Below are 16,594 nucleotides of genomic sequence, written 5' to 3' on the forward strand. Positions count from 1 at the left end.
AGTGGTCCCCTAACCTTTTTGTTTCTCCTCCCCGCTAACTTTTATTATATTTTTGCAGGTCTTTTCAAGTCTTCCAAAGCTATTTTGTCTATACAAGGATTGGTACTCAGTGAATTAAGGTCACTGCTATTATAGAGGATGCTACCCATCAAAAGCTGTATTCTGTAAACCGCAGAAGATGACTTTTATTTTTGCATGTTACGAATTTTTGACCAGTATGATGTTAAACAATCTATTCCCTTTCAATTATTGCTTTCCAAACAATGTAAATGCTAAATGCAATACACAACATTTACTCTAATCTTGTTTGGTGCAACTTATGAGTTGGTGGTTAGAAACGATATAGGAAGTGTAGCATCATCTTTCTCTCATGAGTGGTGTGGCCTTGCTTGGAGGGGTGGGGTAGTTTCTGTCCTCTTATAAAAACCCTTCCTCTTGAAAAAACAGTGGGCTTTCACAACACAGAAGGGGCATTGGTTTTATAGGCCTGTGCATCGTCTCACAAGAGAACACTGTTCAATAGGCTTCAAAGCAATTCAGCTATGGCATAGCTGTGGCTGGGCCACATGTAATATAGCCTGTAGCTCTTTAAAGAGGATTAGCTTCAGATCAGGAGGAGCATTCATCGCTGGGTTTCATGTAAAGCAGAATATGCTAATGAAATGGAAATGTCTACAGCAAACATTGCATGATAACATAAACCCTCGAAACTGAGCTTAGCGCATTGATAGTCCACTCTGAGAGACAAATTTCTTTATCTTCATGTTAATCAGACGGGCAGGGGTAGGTGGGAGGGAGAGCATGATTTTACCACAGTAAACCCTCTGAGGTAATTTATAGTTTCTCCACCACCAGCAGCATATTAAGTCAAGCTAAATTCAGTGGTGCTTTGCTTCCCCCCCATTTTATATATGGTTTAGTTAAAGTAACTAATAGGCACCGTAAGACGAATTGATTCACCAGGAAAAGCTACTGTATATTTGCTTTTATTTTTACATTCTTGGAAAGCATGCTATAATTTAAATCGGCTGGAGAACCCGTGGCCTTCTAGAGGTTGATGGACTCGAGCTCCCATCAGCCCCAACCAGCATGGACAATGGTCAAGGATGATGGGAGCTGTAGTCCAGCAATATCTGGAGGACCACCAGTTTTCCACTCTGGTGCAACATGACAAAGAAATGGAGAAGCAAGGGTTCTTCAGATGAATGGACTGCTAAAATTATAATGGTATTGATGGTGATCTAATGCTAATAATGGGTGGGATTCAACTATTGTTATTGTTATTATTATTTATATACCATCCTTCATCAAGAGATCCCAGAATGAAATACAATTATTTATACAACTAAATAATTAGACCGAAGCAACAAATCCGGCTAGCAGAAAACTGCAGAAGAGCTTCTCCTACCATAGCAGGGCTCCCCTACTCCCCTGCATGCCTAGGATGCCCCTGTTCTAGATTGGGGGGAGCATTCTAGAACAGAATGCAGGATAGGAGAGGGTTGGCGGTTCTGTCTGGCTAGCTGGAATGCTTACGCTGATTGAACCATTGCCAGAGCACCACGTTAAAATCCAATAATAATAATGAGCTTACTATTAAAAGCGCTTTTTTCCCCACCACTCTGTTTTTACTGTTCTTAATTCCTGTTACCATGATTTCTTCTTAACTGTAACCCGTGCACAACCCATGGTCAGTTTTGAGCAGCATTTGGTCCCAGGCCAAACCTAGCATGGCTTGTTCCCTCATCCCCAAGTGATCATCCTCCAGGAGAATGGCCCTTGGTGGCAAGACAGGGTTGTGTGGGCCACAAAAGAAACGTGCAGATTATTCTAGATGACGCATTCTAAATGCAAATGTGGCCGGTGTTTCTAGCTCCACTCTACATATGCCAGTGCTCTGAAGCCATGCTGAAACCTGGTTGTTGCCTGGGACAAATGTAGGCTTGGGTGGCATATCTGAAAGCGCCCACTTTTCTCATGAGGTTTCTATCAATGAATTCTTCTATTCATTAGTCCCACATTCTGCCTCTCCTCCATATGCACTTCCATTAGGGCAGGGGGATTTTACAAAGTAAAAGAAATACGTGGCCAAAGGCAGAATCTAATTTAGAGAACAAAAGCACCTGTTGTTTCCCCTAGTAATGACCTTAAAAGTACAAGTTTGGACTGTTTCTCTCTAAATACGACCATCTCACAAGACATGGCTGCATGTGGAAAAGGGAATTGGCATTAAGAGCAATAAATTTGAAAAGCTCATTAAAAAGACATAATGAATTTGGTACACCACATATTTCTAGATCAAAGTTACCTTTGAAGTGACCAAACTCCAGCCTGTGAATCAGTGAAACTGCTTCCTTTCTGTTCTGATCTTACTTGGTGGTGTCCAATAAAACAGAAGTTAAGGAAATTGTTGTTATCCGAATATGGCTAGAAGGAGCCATCTCTGAATGGCAGTCTTGTCCCAAAACAACAATTGTGGAAATCATTAGGAAGGCAAGGCCAAGTGACGCAAGGAATAAGGTTGTTTTTGGAGTTAATCTTCTCCTGCAGCCGTCGTCACCCGCAACTCCCGTCCACTTGCTGTGTGAAACAGCGTAGTCTTTGTCAACGTTAACAGGGTCTGGGAAGACTTCTCATTCATGAATATGTATCATCAGCTCTCCATGTCTACAGAGACAAACCCTTCAAAACTGCAATAACCACCGCCTCTCCCCCCCCCCCACCAACCAACCAGCCGCCCAAATCCTAAGCTATTGGGTTGAGGGGGAGCTGAAATGCTAGCAAGTAATGTGAGCTCACGCTTTCGAAATGAACCAGAGGAACTTTCTGCTCTAAACCTTTCTTAGGAGTCGTTGAAGCCTATAGAACACTTTTATTCTTCATGGGCAAATGGGCAAAACCTGCCATGACCTCTCAGGGGGAAAGAGACACTTTTGCATTTTAGTGTTCTAGCCTCAAGCATGAATAGCAAATGTTTCACTGCACACTCTACCGGTAGCATGTTTTCAGTTCTTTTGCAAAATTAGCTGCATCTCAACTTCTGAGCTGTAAACCACATAAGGCTCACAAAGTTCCTCACATTAAATAAAGTCTGATATGAATAGGGCTTCTCGTGTGAATCCTCGCACAGTGCTTTTTTTCTTTAAAAATGTTTAGGGGTACTCTCATTTTCCTACTCATATTGAAATACTGCCCCTCAATGAGGCCAAACTTAGATTCACAAAATGTTTAGGGGTATGCATACCTCTGCGTCCCCCCCAGAAAAAAAGCACTGTTCTCACATGTCAACATTTAGGTTGCTTCTAGGCGGCCTGTTTGTTGAGCATTATCTTAATTTGTTTGCAGAAAGTTTGCAGGAAGGTTATATGATGTCACGTCAAGCAATTGTTATCCCACACTTTCCAGCAAATTTTCCTGTCAATTTGCAGTATATGCTGTGAAAGCCTGTTTTTTCTTTTCTTCTTGAAAGTGGGGTTTGTTGCACAAGAGTGCCCAATCCACCTTAACTGCATAACCTGAATTTGGTAGAATATGATCGAATCCCACCATCAAATTCCCAATAGTTTGGAAGTGGTCTTAGTTTGTATCATAACAGGTAAGAACTTTGCAGCAGATATACTGGCAGCGGCTATTTTGTGTGGGTGTTCTGCTGCCGGCCCCATGTGCTTAAGCATGTCCCACCCTGTTACGCTCCATTACCCTCTGCCCACCCCTGTTATGCCCCCCCTGCCCCGCCCCCCGTTCTGCCCTCTTGCGAGTCCAAAAGCACCTCTGGGTGTCGGTTTGTAATACGTATAAGGTAATGTTGAACTGATACATTTTATATGTTTTAAAAGATCTAAATGTTTTGAGGAACGGACGTAAGATGGTCGAAGCCTATCAGGTGTGTTTTGTATTTAGGCTTAATTAATAACCTGGTTCCAATCTGAACACCTTTAGGCTTCAATTCTATGCATGCTTATTTGGGAGTAACTGTATGGGACTTACCTCTGAGTTGACATGCATAGAACTGCACTGTTAGAGACTTGATGCTCTCCGATAATCAAAGCTCTTCAACCAAACTGCTTTCCAAAGTCTTGAATTCCCCTACTTTCAGTTGTACAGTTTGCATAAGGAAAGCTACATAGCAGCAGTAATGCAAGCAAAGAATAATGATACAGTGGTACCTTGGTTCTCAAACTTGATCCATTCCGGAAGTCTGTTCCAAAACCAAAGCGTTCCAAAACCAAGGCACACTTTCCCATAGAAAGTAATGCAAAATGGATTAATCTGTTCCAGACTTTTAAAAACAACCCCTAAAACAGCAATTTGACATGAATTTTACTATCTAACAAGACCATTGATCCATAAAATGAAAGCAGTAAACAATGTAATGCAGGCACACAATCAATCAGTCAGTAGCTGAACTGGGTTCCACACAGTCACAAAAACAAAAAGAGCCGCAAAAACAAAAATGCAAAAAAATAGCGAAAACAGACAGACCTCAGCGTAACACTCAAAACAGAAGTGTGGCACTCAAAACGGAAGCGTAACACTGAAAATGGAGCAAGTTCAGCTTCCAGAAAAAGTTCGCAAACCGGAGCACTTACTTCCAGGTTTGCAGTGTTTGGGTTCCAAGTTGTTTGAGTACCAAGGCGTTTGAGAACCAAGGTGACACTGTACTGTGAAACTATACTGTATCGTTATGGGTCAAGACCATGGGTAGGCAAACTAAGGCCTGGGGGCCGGATCCAGTCCAATCGCCTTCTCAATCTGGCCCACGGACGGTCCGGGAATCAGCATGTTTTTACATGAGTAGATTGTGTCCTTTTATTTAACATGCATCTCTGGGTTATTTGTGGGCCATAGGAATTTGTTCATTATTTCCACTCCCCCCCCCAATATATATATATATATAGTCCGGCCCCCCACAAGTTCTGAGGGACAGTAGACCGGCCCCCTGCTGAAAAAGTTTGCTGACCCCTGGTCAAGACCATAGTATGCTTGCAAAAAACAAAAGAATATCCCAGCAAGGTAAGATTAATGGAGAAAATCCTGCATAGCCCATTATATTAAATTTCTGTGTCATGTACAGATAAAACTTTGAGGACTAAAATATCCCAGTGGACAGAGTGCTGTATTTAGTCAAAGTGGGGTATGAATTAACTCTCAGCCTTAATTTGCTTTCTGTTATAACGCAAGACCGTTGCATGAAAAGAAAAGATAAAAGAAGTCAGAAGCTTATTTGTTTTTTGGCTTATTTTTGGCTTATATCAGTTGCACTTAGATCCTGCTTGTGGTCTTCCCAGAGAGACATCTGGTTGGACACTGTGAGAACAGGATGCTGGACTAGATGGGCCACTGGCCTGATCCACTGGCAAGCTCTTCTTACGTTCTTAAGAAACAAAATATAATTAAGTTTTGTGTTTTAGTGTACTAGTATCCCAAATGAATAGCAAATGTGAACAAATCATATCATAAGGAAATACTGTTTCAAGGAAAAGATGTTTTTAATGCAAAAAGGTCCCAGGTTCTGTCCCATGGAAAGCCACTGATGATCAGAACTGATAGTACTGCATAGTTTGAATCACTATAGGCAAGTTTCCTGTGGTCCTGTAGAGGGAAGCATTATGACCCAATGGTTATATAGTAGGCTGCTTTGAACATTATGTTTTTCGCAAGTAGAGACGGCATAACCTAGTTGCTAGGAGACTGGGGCTACAATCCTATGAACATTTTTCTGGGGGTAAGCCCCACCGAATACAGCAGTACTTAAATCCAAGTTAAAAATGTGTGGGATTGTGCTGTGAGTTTTTAATCCAGAAGGGCTTTGAGTCTCTCCTCTGCCATGAACTCGCCTTCATTATACACCTTTAGGTACCAGGCAAAAGCGTTCCTCTTCAACCAGGCCTTTGGCTGATTACATCTGATACCCTATTAAATGTGTGGGGAGAGGGGGGTTATTGGTTTTTGTTTTTATTTGTATTTTGCGTGTGTTTTTCTTGTATTTTCATGTAGGGAACAGCCCTGAGATCTACGCATGGAGGGCAGTATACAAATTTAATAAACAACAACAATTTACTCTATAGGTGGCCTTAGACCAATCAGTGTCCCACACCCGCAGTCTGCTGATATGGATAAAATGGTACTCAGCTGTCTTTTTTGTGTGCATGCTTTAAAAACAATGTTATTGTGCAGAGTCCCAAACAGACCATCATATAATTAACTGCATAATCCACTTAATCCCTCAGGCCTGAGGGTTTTCCACCCCTGTCATAGAGAATAGTAGGAACCGCTTTAGGTGTGTGTGTGTGTGTGTCACATAGAAGATTGAGCCAGCTTGTTTTCTGCTGCTGCAGAGGGTAGGACCCAAACAAATGGATTCAAATGACAAAAAAGGAGATTCTGGCTAAACATTAGGAAGAACTTTGTGACTGTAAGGGGAAAGGGTAAGATGATAATAATAATAATAATAATAATAATAATAATAATAATAATAATAATAATAATGGCAGCAGTGTTTGATAGTGGAATGGACTACCTCTGAAGGTGATGGACTCTCCCTCATTGGAGAATTTTAAACAGGTTGGTTATCTAACTGCCATGAATTCTTTAGCTGTAATCCCTGCCTTGCAGGGGTTGGACTAGATGACCACTGGGGTCCCTTTCAACTCTAAAATTCTGTGATTCTAATTAACCTCAGCGATACCAGGTTTTTTGGGGGGAGGGGGGTGCATAAATGACAGCAATAGAAAAGGGGCAGCCTGCTTTATAAAGGTCTACCAGGTATACAGTGCTTCCCTAATATCTACTGTAATATAACCCAAGTCCACCTCGTAAAGCTTAATCTCTGTAGTTTCTTTTTTAAAAAAATACAATCTCCTCTGCTCCAGGCTACTCTTGATCTCATTTCTAAACACAAGCACTTCTGCTACTGCTGAGGGAAGGGGGTAGGGTAGACTGTGCAGGAACCAGCCCTCCTCGCCCCCTCCCCGTTTTTCCCATTTTGCCTGTTAATTGGCTGAGACCACCAGAATTTGGAGGACACAGATGTCACTGATAGTTTGCCTAGGGAGCACATTCATGCCCATCTGTTGCAGTCTAGAAGGCTGTTCATACATCCACAAGGCCTTCATTTAATTCTTGTCAGAAAGTAATGTAAATCCCGTTTACCTCAGAGGTCGCAGCCGAGATTTATGCCAATGAGCCCCTTGCAATTTACACACACGCACACTGTAGTTCTATAGGAGAAAAGAAACCCTTTCATGTGGGTGCATATTAACAAGAGAGCTTGCCTTAGGAAAGGCTGTCCCTGAGTCAGGGTTTTCCTTATTTTAATACAGCCGGTGTCGTTCAGCACATTACAAATGAAATATCCCACCAATTTCTTGCTGTGGTTTCAACATATGCCAGTGGGGAGAAGTGCTGGCCTATTTATGAAAGAAAAGGGGAAAAGAAGATTTAGTTTTCTGCTTGGGTTGGTATTTACACCAGTGTGTTCAAAGAGCTTGTGGTTAAATCCTGCAACCAAGTAACAAACAAACAAAGAGATAAGCTCAGCAAGTATAAATGGGTTGAAAAGTGAATGCTTATAATCCAGTTAATATCATCTAGACCTCCCCAGCTCACCTACAACCCACAGTGCACATCACAATATATCTGTTTTTAAAACTTGCAGCTTCCCCACAAATTGTATGTGTTGTGTGGTGATAGTCTAACATTTCAAATCATATTATAATATGCAATATCATTTAAGATACCATATTCCTACCTCAGATTTACATTTAACTTCAAATTACAGTTGTAGGAAAGTACAAGGGGAAGAAATACAGCTCTGCTCATTTTGATAAGGAGAGAAACCTCATTAACTTGAAAGTTAAAATTTAAATCTGACCTTTTCAACAGCCAGGCGTTTGGTGCTCAGCCCTGGTCTCCCTCTGCAGGGCCATGGGACTCATGCTATTGAATTCCAAAGGGAGCAAAATCTGGCCCTTTAGAATGAGTGGATGCAAAATGCAGTGTAGCGTAATGACATGGGTTCAAAGTGGCTTTGACAAGCACATACTTCAAAGTGCTGAAGGGGCGGGGGAGAATTTGTACTTGGCTGTACATTTGGTATATCATTTTAAAATGTGGCTCTTACTTCTACTCAGAAGTAAGCAGGTATAGCAATGCAGCCTAAATTTGCTTTTTAGATGACTTGCAGCAGAGAGCAAAAAGGCTGCGCATACACACCATGTTGTAAAGAAAACAAGGATTAAATCACTAAAATTAGCCACTGATTAGGAAACTATCCTAGATAATAGCTAGGGTTCAGCACAGCCCTTGCCTAAGCCTAGATTTGCATCACAAAATGCCTGGGAGAACAAGATCTGTTTTGACTTGGCACCAGAATCTCATCAGAGCTAGAGCATTCCGTGCCACCAGCGGAAGGGAATTCCTCATGGAAGTCAGGGAACTCTCCAGAATGACTTAGAATTTGCCACGAGGAGCTGCAAGTGAGAGGAGGAAACCAGCAAAAGTTAGGTGGGGGGAGCTTCTGACAAAACCACATTCTCTGTCATTCCAGAAGTTTCCCTCAACTCTCATGAGTGACAGGCGGTGGGGACTGAAGTGCTTACAAAGGTGGGTCAGAAAAGCTTTGTTCTGCAAGCAGAGTTCTTGAATCCAAGTTGTATCACTCTTGTATCACTCTTGAAGTTACTCCTGATTGAAGCCAGGACCGGAGTATGGACATATCAGAATGGGAAAATTATGTATGCCTCATTGTATCATAGAGTTGGAAGACTAGTCCAATGCAGGAATATTTTGCCCAACGTGGGGCTCGAACCCACAACCCTGAGATTAAGTGCCTCATACTCTACTGACTGAGGGACCCAGGTGGCGCTGTGGTTAAACCACTGAGCCTAGGGCTTGCTGATCAGAAAGTCGGTGGTTCGAATCCCTGTGACGGGGTGAGCTCCCGTTGCTTGGTCCCAGCTCCTGCCAACCTAGCAGTTCGAAAGCACGTCAAAATACAAGTAGATAAATAGGAACCGCTACAGCGGGAAGGTAAACGGCGTTTCCATGTGCTGCTCTGGTTTGCCAGAAGCGGCTTTGTCATGCTGGCCACATGACCTGGAAGCTATACGCCGGCTCCCTCGGCCAATAATGCGAGATGAGCGCTGCAACCCCAGAGTCGGTCACGACTGGACCTAATGGTCAGGGGTCCCTTTACCTTTACTCTACTGACTGAGCTATCCCATCAGTTTGAATTACTTACATACAGTATAGTGGGGTTTGTGAAAGTGATTCTTCTCCACTGACCCCAATCTTTTACTTGTTTGGAGACTTTAGAGAAGAAGGGAACACACACACAACCCCAAAAAGGGAAATAAGAGAACCCTTAATGTTAGTAATGAGCCTTGTGCTTCCAGATGTTGCAGTTCCCCAAGTAATTTAAACATCACTCCCTCAAGTCTCCGCTTTACAAATGATTCCTTACACGACTAAAAGATTGGTATGATCACCAGTGTCTCCATTCATGGGCCACCATAATTTTCCACCCAGAGAAAGGGGAAGTTTCAGTGTAGCACTTAAAATAATTAAAAATGTTTATTTGAAAGTCAAAACAGCCCTGGCCATAAATAATGATTTGCTTTTCTCAATTGACTGCGCTAAGTCCCCACTGGACACTCATGGGACGATCTTTATCTGTTCCCTGTTGGGATTAATCCATAAATGCAGTCTCCACGTGGAGCTCCTTGGGTCTTTGTTTCTTCCTCCTCATTGGTCTCTCTGGAATTGTAGCATAGCCTAAAGATCAAAATGAGGATGAGATTTATTTATTTATTTTTGCCTTAAGAGCGAAAAGGGCTTAGGGGTTTTAATTGGTTTTTCAGAATTTTATACTGTGAATATGGCTCCAATATTGCACCCAGTTTTAAAAGCATATAACGTTCAGAGTTGCCAGATGAGTAATTCTGCGTGATTTTTTTGTTTTGTTTTTTAGCAGCAAAAACAACAAAGAGTCTCGAGGGCGCCTTAAAGGCTAACACAGTCTTTTGTAGGCCAGAATCCACTTTGTCAGGTGCAGAAAACGTAACAGAGGGAAATGCTTCCCGCATCTGATGAAGTGGGCCCTTGTTCACGAAAGCTTATGACACGATAAACTTGTTATCCTTCAAGTTGCCACTCCTTGTTGTTTGATAAAATTATGAAGATCACCTATGTAAATAGGGATTCTCACTGGTTTGCAACGATTAACTGATGCCGGAAGCAGTTCTTTAAAACAGAATGCGGAAGCTCTACAACGTTACAGCCTGAGGCTGCATTCACACAGCAATTTATTCTGTTTCCCCGATGTTAATTTCTGCATTATATTTAGGCATCAAAGCCACTTCCAGAAATCTCGCAGAAGTTTGTTTCCAGGAACAACCCATTTGCAACCCCCATAAACCAGGAAATCGTGGCAGTAAAGTGACAAAATTTGGGGCAGCATATAGTTGTTTCCTGCCATTTTCATGGGTTGTGCATCATTTGCAGAAGGCTTGGTGCAGTGGTGGCATCATCCAGTGATATTTGTTGTTGCATAACACCACTTCAGGGGTAGGCAAACGGCCCGTGGGCCAGATGCGCCCCAAGCGCCTTCTCAATCTGGCCCGTGGACAGTCCGAGAATCAGCATGTTTTTACATGAGTAGAATGTGTCCTTTTATTTAAAATGCATCTCTGGGTTACTTGTGGGGCATAGGAATTCGTTCATTTATTGTTGAAAATATTATCCGGCCTACCACATGGTCTGAGGGACGGTGGACCGGCCCATGGCTGAAAAAGGTTGCTGACCCCTGCACCACATCCACCGGTGTGAATGAAATTCAGCGTGACTTGCCTATACATTTCACAACTGGTACCACAGTGTGAAAGCAACATTAGAAAACAGTTCTGTTTGCATCTGGCTACAGTTCTGTTTGCATCTTTCACGTTAGCTGCCGCAGTTTACATACACCAGGCCTGAGTCACACAAACCTTTTAACATGGTGAGTGGTGGATACTGAATCTCTGACAAGGGAACCATCCAATTGCATCACCAGGCACCCACAGAAACCACCTTATTTGCAAACAGGCTTTTTCTTTCTGGAAGCAACTAACATGGAATTGAGCACTAAACTTGCACTATATATTCTGCTAAAGTTCCAGATGTGGCTTTTACATCCTGTGAAAGCTCAAGCATCGTGTGGAAATAATTAACAGGGGGAAGTCGTGAAAATGGTATAAATTGCCATGTGAATGCAGCCTGAGGTTCACCAGAACTTTCCAGAGAATTGGGAGGGAGAACTAGATATTGAGGTGCTGTTTCCCCTGCTTTCTGTTTTTCATAATTCTTTTGTTTTGCCCCAATACAGCAGCATAGCAGGGAAAACTGAATGGTGTCTTTTTGTTGACTGGGGAGTTAGCAGGGAATTGCCTCTCCCCATCCACCATGTGTGTACAATTATCCAAGCGCTTGTTGCCAAAGTGCTTCCTACTGTCTCCAGAAAGAATATGTGATGTAACTCAGCTAGCATTTCTAGAAATCACGGTGATTCGCTGCAGAGCAAGGTTAAAAGGTCTTTAAAACATGAGGGTTCCAGCATAAAGCACTTGACCGCATGGAACCAACATGTCTGCAAATGGATTCTATGTGTGCGCATGTGGTTGGCCACTTCACTGTTTGGGGCTTTTTACAGGGGTATTGAAAAGCAACCTCCTTCTCTCCATGCTGTGGTACACGGACCCCAGAGTAATTTCACACCCTTCCCTAATAAAGTCCTCTGAGACTGTCATGTTTTCCCCCTATTATCCCTCCCTGCTTGAGCCTTGCCGATAATTGATGATGCTTTAGTTAATCATCCTTCCCCTTCTTTTGTTCACCAGGTATCTCAGCCTAGAAAGGATCCTTTTCATTTAGAATTTGTGTCTTCTCCTCGGTAATTGATCGCCGTGCACCCAAAGACGCGCACACCCCACCCAATTTTCAAGCGAGCAGCATGGATAATCAAAGAACGATGGCCGCTCTGTTGCAGGAATGCAAACAGATGCTGGATCAGATCTCACCAGAGGTGCAGGACCAGTCAAAGAGAGACGAAAGCAGGCATCAGCAGTACAGAGGTGAGATCCCAGTGACAAGTACTGGGTGCAAAACAGCCGACTGCCCTAAACTTCCACCCCATCCCCGGCCTGCCCTATTTCTCTCCCCCCCACACCTCCTAGCAGATAAGTGTCAAAAGATTACTGGATTTCTAGGACATGAATGGGATGTGAGCTAGGAGGCAGGCAGGGAAGGAAGCCCACTTTGTACCAGTGAATTGCTGTCAGTTCTCATTTAAAGCTTCAGTAAACATGAGGCTATAAGGAGCGGTTTTCGTTTAAGAAAAACAATGCTTCCAAAGTTTGGTGATGCACATAAATTTCAATTATAAAAAAGGGGGAGGGGGAATAATGCAACTTCTGAATGCCGGCTGTTTGCTGTCCTTTCACTGGGAGTATATCCCCTTCATTAAAGCATTTGACCGTTTCCCCTAATGCAACTCCCTACATTTGAATTCCCAGATTTTTCTCTCTATATATAAAAGTTCATCATCTACAAAAGTGTTTTGAAAATAAAAATGGTTCAGGATTTTGGAGGAACATTTGCAGGCAAGGGATACTTTGAAGAGTGGCACGTAAATGCCAGTGACACATTGAAAGAGTTTTTGTTTTATTGACTATGATATGAAAAAGAAACCATTTATTGAAGAAACCATTTATTGAAATAGGAAGGTGATCTATTAGGTCATCTGATGAAGCAAACTCTTTCCTGTGCATAGTCGTTCCATGATCCATTTGTTAGTCTATTATTATTATTATTATTATTATTATTATTCCCATTTGACAGGGTTGCCCCAGCCACACTGGGTGGCTTCCAACAAATTGAAATTTTAAGCACAGTAAGACATCAAACATTAAAAACTTCCTTATACAAGGCTGCTTTCAGATGTCTTCTAAAGGTTATATAGTTGCTCATCTTTTTGACATCTGACGGGAGGGCGTTCCACAGGGAGGTTGCCACTACTGAGAAGGCCCTCTGCCCGGTTCCCTGTAACATCACTTCTCGCACTGAGGGAACCCCAGAAGGTCCTCAGTGCTGGGCTTCAGTGTCCAGGCTGAACGGTGGGGGTGGAGATGCTCCTTAGAATGGCACAAGACTTGTTACTGTGTCCAGAAACCTTTTTATGGGTTTTTTTCCTGCAGCAGATTACCATGGCTAGCTCTTCCCAAATTAATTACTCCAGATAAAGCTACCACAAGTTGTGCCTTTATTCTGAAATAACACCCATTCTGTTCAATGGGGCTCTAGGAAGTCTTCTTAGAAGTACTAAATAGTTGCAGTACTTTTGCCAGTTCGGAACCTAATCTTGTACTTCCATAAATTCTGACTTTGTATGTTACCTAATGCTTAAGTTGTCACTGTTGAAATCCTTTCAACCATACTTCCTCCTTCCATCCCTTTACTGCCATAGTAGGGTCTCGGGTGCTTCCACACAAACACTTAGTGTGGACTGGCTGCTGCTCTGGCAAACACATTTTGCAGCATTCAAATAACCTAGTCCTCATTAAAATGCCAGCCCATTTGCCTAGCGTCTTCATTTAATCTGGATCTATAATTTCTGCAGAAGCTTTGGATTTTTTTAAATTTTATGTTATTTTCCTGGAAACAGTCGATCTGAACTAAATGGAGGGTGGCATTTTGATAAGGACAGCATAGTGGGGACATTGTGCAAAACTGACTTGCACAAGCAGCACCAGGCGCAGAATAAACTGCTGGGTGGAAGTGGCCCTATGTTAAGCAGACTATTTTTTAAATAGATAAATCTGAATTTTGTTTGCTTGTTTGTTAAAATGCACACACACACACACATATATTGGATTTTCCTTTTTGACAGACAAATCATGTGACTCTCCACCTAGTTCTACTGTTTCAATAGTGCCAGCTACTTTGCCCGAGTGAATCAATCATGATGACATTTGGGGAAATTTAAATCCACCTCATGTAGGGCCTGTTCTGTTTGTGTACAGTTTTCTGCTTCCTTTGGCCATGGTGATAGTTGTCTGTAGCTCTTTGGCATTTGGGAATATAGGCTATGTGTAAAGGGCTGGTGTATTTTTTTTCTTGTAAGGTTTCCTTTCATTTCATCTCACAAAAGGCACTTTTGTTTCCTTTTCACAAATTCCTTTCAGCTTTATTATCACTCTTTAGAATGGGCTATTGAACTTCTAATCAGGTAGTTCTTTCTTCTTCGGTTTCCCTTATTAAATGCTGGAGAGTATGATAAATAATCAGCTTAGTTACAGATAAGGTACATCAGTGCCCTTTTAATCACTACATTAGACATGGCCCTTCAGGTAAACTACATCAAGCAGCAAAGGAACCAAGGCTAAGAGATTCCCTAGGACCTGCTTCCCTTAGATTTTCATTTTCGTATTAGCTAGCCACTTTGAGTCCGAGAGGCAATAATATGAATAATGTCACAATGTGGGTATGATTGTTCCATTGGATTATATCCCTGCAGGTTAGTTAAATGCTTCAATTGCAGATATCTTCTTCCCTAGCAGGTGTTTTTTAAAAATAAAAAATAAAAAACATCCTGCAATGATCACATATTGCTTATAAAAAAGTGTGGCATCATTTATGGCAGCAGTTTAAACTAATTAACTGAACTCAAAGCCTGAAGCTTGTTATCATTATTGTTATTTATTAAATGCCTACACTGCCCTTCACCTGAAGATCACAAAGTGGTTTACATTTATTTATTTATTTATTTATTTATTTATTTATATCCCGCCCATCTGGCTGGGTTTCCCCAAAAGCTTCCCTAAATAGGGCTGCCTTCAGATGTCTTCTAAAAGTCTGGTAGATATTTTTCTCTTTGACATTTGGTGGGAGGGCTTTCCACAGGGCGGGTGCCACTACCAAGAAGGCCCTCTGCCTGGTTCCCTGTAACTTGGCTTCTCGCAGTGAGGGAACCACCAGAAGGCCCTCAGCGCTGGACTTCAGTGTCCGGGCAGAACGATGGGGGTGACTGGCTGACTTCGCACCAATCCTTCCACCTGCCAGATCTCATTCACCATCCTTTTCCTAAGTTTCCTAAGTTTCTGCAAAAGACAAATTCTGGGGAAGAGTGCTGTTTCTTAAACTTCTCCTAACTCATTGATTGGGAATATTAAGAAACTACAGTTCTCAGACCTAAACCAAAGGATTTATTGAAAGACCCTTCATTCTGGGTTGGACTAAAATTCCATTCAGTATTTTATTTCCAGCCAGATAACTTAGCAAGTCAGACGTGACAGCAATGGCTTTGCCCTGTTACATGTCTCCAGCATCTGGTATTTAAAGGTATATTGCCTCTGGATTCAGAAGACTGAGTTAGCTATCAAGTTGCACATTAAGGGCTCCAAACTCATGTTTCACACTGTAGAGGAATCCATTTCCTCTGCTCCTTTCTGCCTCCTTTTCTCCACTCACACCTACAAAGCAAGGACAGTCTTTCACTTCCTTGATAAAATCCCTTCTCTTAATGACATACAGTTCCAGCTTACCTGCAGGGCAGAGCACAGGAGGTCACCTGATGACAGGCAACCTCTCATTATTACTCTGCGGCTGGGAGAAGTGACAGCTGAGAGGCAAAAACGGTGGAGGGAATGCTTTCAGCAGGTCTGGTGCCACCTTCTAACCTTCATGGCTGAATCACTTACCTGCACTTTGACCTTTTCAGCTTTGCTCCCTGATGATCTGAGGACCCTCATCGAAGAGGCAAAGGAAATGAAGTGGCCCTTCGTGCCAGAAAAGTGGCAATACAAACAAGCCGTAGACCTCGAAGACAAAACAAACTTGAAAGATGTGATCAGTGCAAGGCTGCCCGAGTTACTGGTATGAAGTATATGACACCTGCCTTTGAAACCTGCATTCACAGCACTTAGATGTACAGTGGCCTAACAGATGGTAGCCTTCCTTTTATATAGGTGACCCCCATCCTTCACTGCTGTTTCGCTAGGTAAGAGTTGTCATCCTGATTCCATTTAATTCAGTGACCCCCATTCTTACTCTTATCAGTTGCGTTTGAGTTAATGCCTTGATTTTGTTTACATATTACAAGATATGCACGCTGGACCAGAAGGCAGTGTATTTTCTGGTGTAGACATAGAGATCCTGCACAAGGGGACTTTCCCCAGTGACTGAAGAAGCCCACTCATTCAGGAGATTCATGTGTTCTTTGGAACAAATACAAATGTGTGCAATTACAGATATAAAGGCTTAAAGGTAAAGGTAAAGGGACCCCTGACCATTAGGTCCAGTCGTGACCGACTCTGGGGTTGCGCGCTCATCTCGCGTTATTGGCCGAGGGAGCTGGCATATAGCTTCCAGGTCATGTGGCCAGCATGACAAAGCCGCTTCTCGCGAACCAGAGCAGCACACAGAAACGCTGTTTACCTTCCCGCTGTAGCGGTACCTATTTATCTACTTGCACTTTGAGGTGCTTTCGAACTGCTAGGTTGGCAGGAGCTGGGACCGAGCAACGGGAGCTCACCCCGTCGCAGGGATTCGAACCGCCGACCTT

General features: G+C 42.6%; 1 protein-coding gene across 4 annotated transcripts in view; it reads left to right on the plus strand.

The window, feature by feature from the left end:
• The window catches only part of ALPK1 (alpha kinase 1), a 59,353-nt gene that overhangs the window by 9,433 nt on the left and 33,326 nt on the right, over window positions 1-16,594 (plus strand). Inside the window, exons 2-4 of one of the 4 annotated variants that reach the window (XM_060278509.1) lie at window positions 5,998-8,604; window positions 11,874-12,107; window positions 15,752-15,906. In XM_060278509.1, coding sequence (XP_060134492.1) covers window positions 11,987-12,107; window positions 15,752-15,906 — 276 coding nt within the window. In that variant the 5' untranslated portion in view covers window positions 5,998-8,604; window positions 11,874-11,986. The remainder of the gene's footprint in view (window positions 1-5,997; window positions 8,605-11,873; window positions 12,108-15,751; window positions 15,907-16,594) is intronic. The other 3 variants (XM_060278510.1, XM_060278508.1, XM_060278511.1) reach the window with 3 other exon arrangements.

Source organism: Zootoca vivipara, chromosome 9, assembly GCF_963506605.1.
Source record: "Zootoca vivipara chromosome 9, rZooViv1.1, whole genome shotgun sequence".
NCBI classification, from domain to species: Eukaryota; Metazoa; Chordata; class Lepidosauria; order Squamata; family Lacertidae; genus Zootoca; species Zootoca vivipara.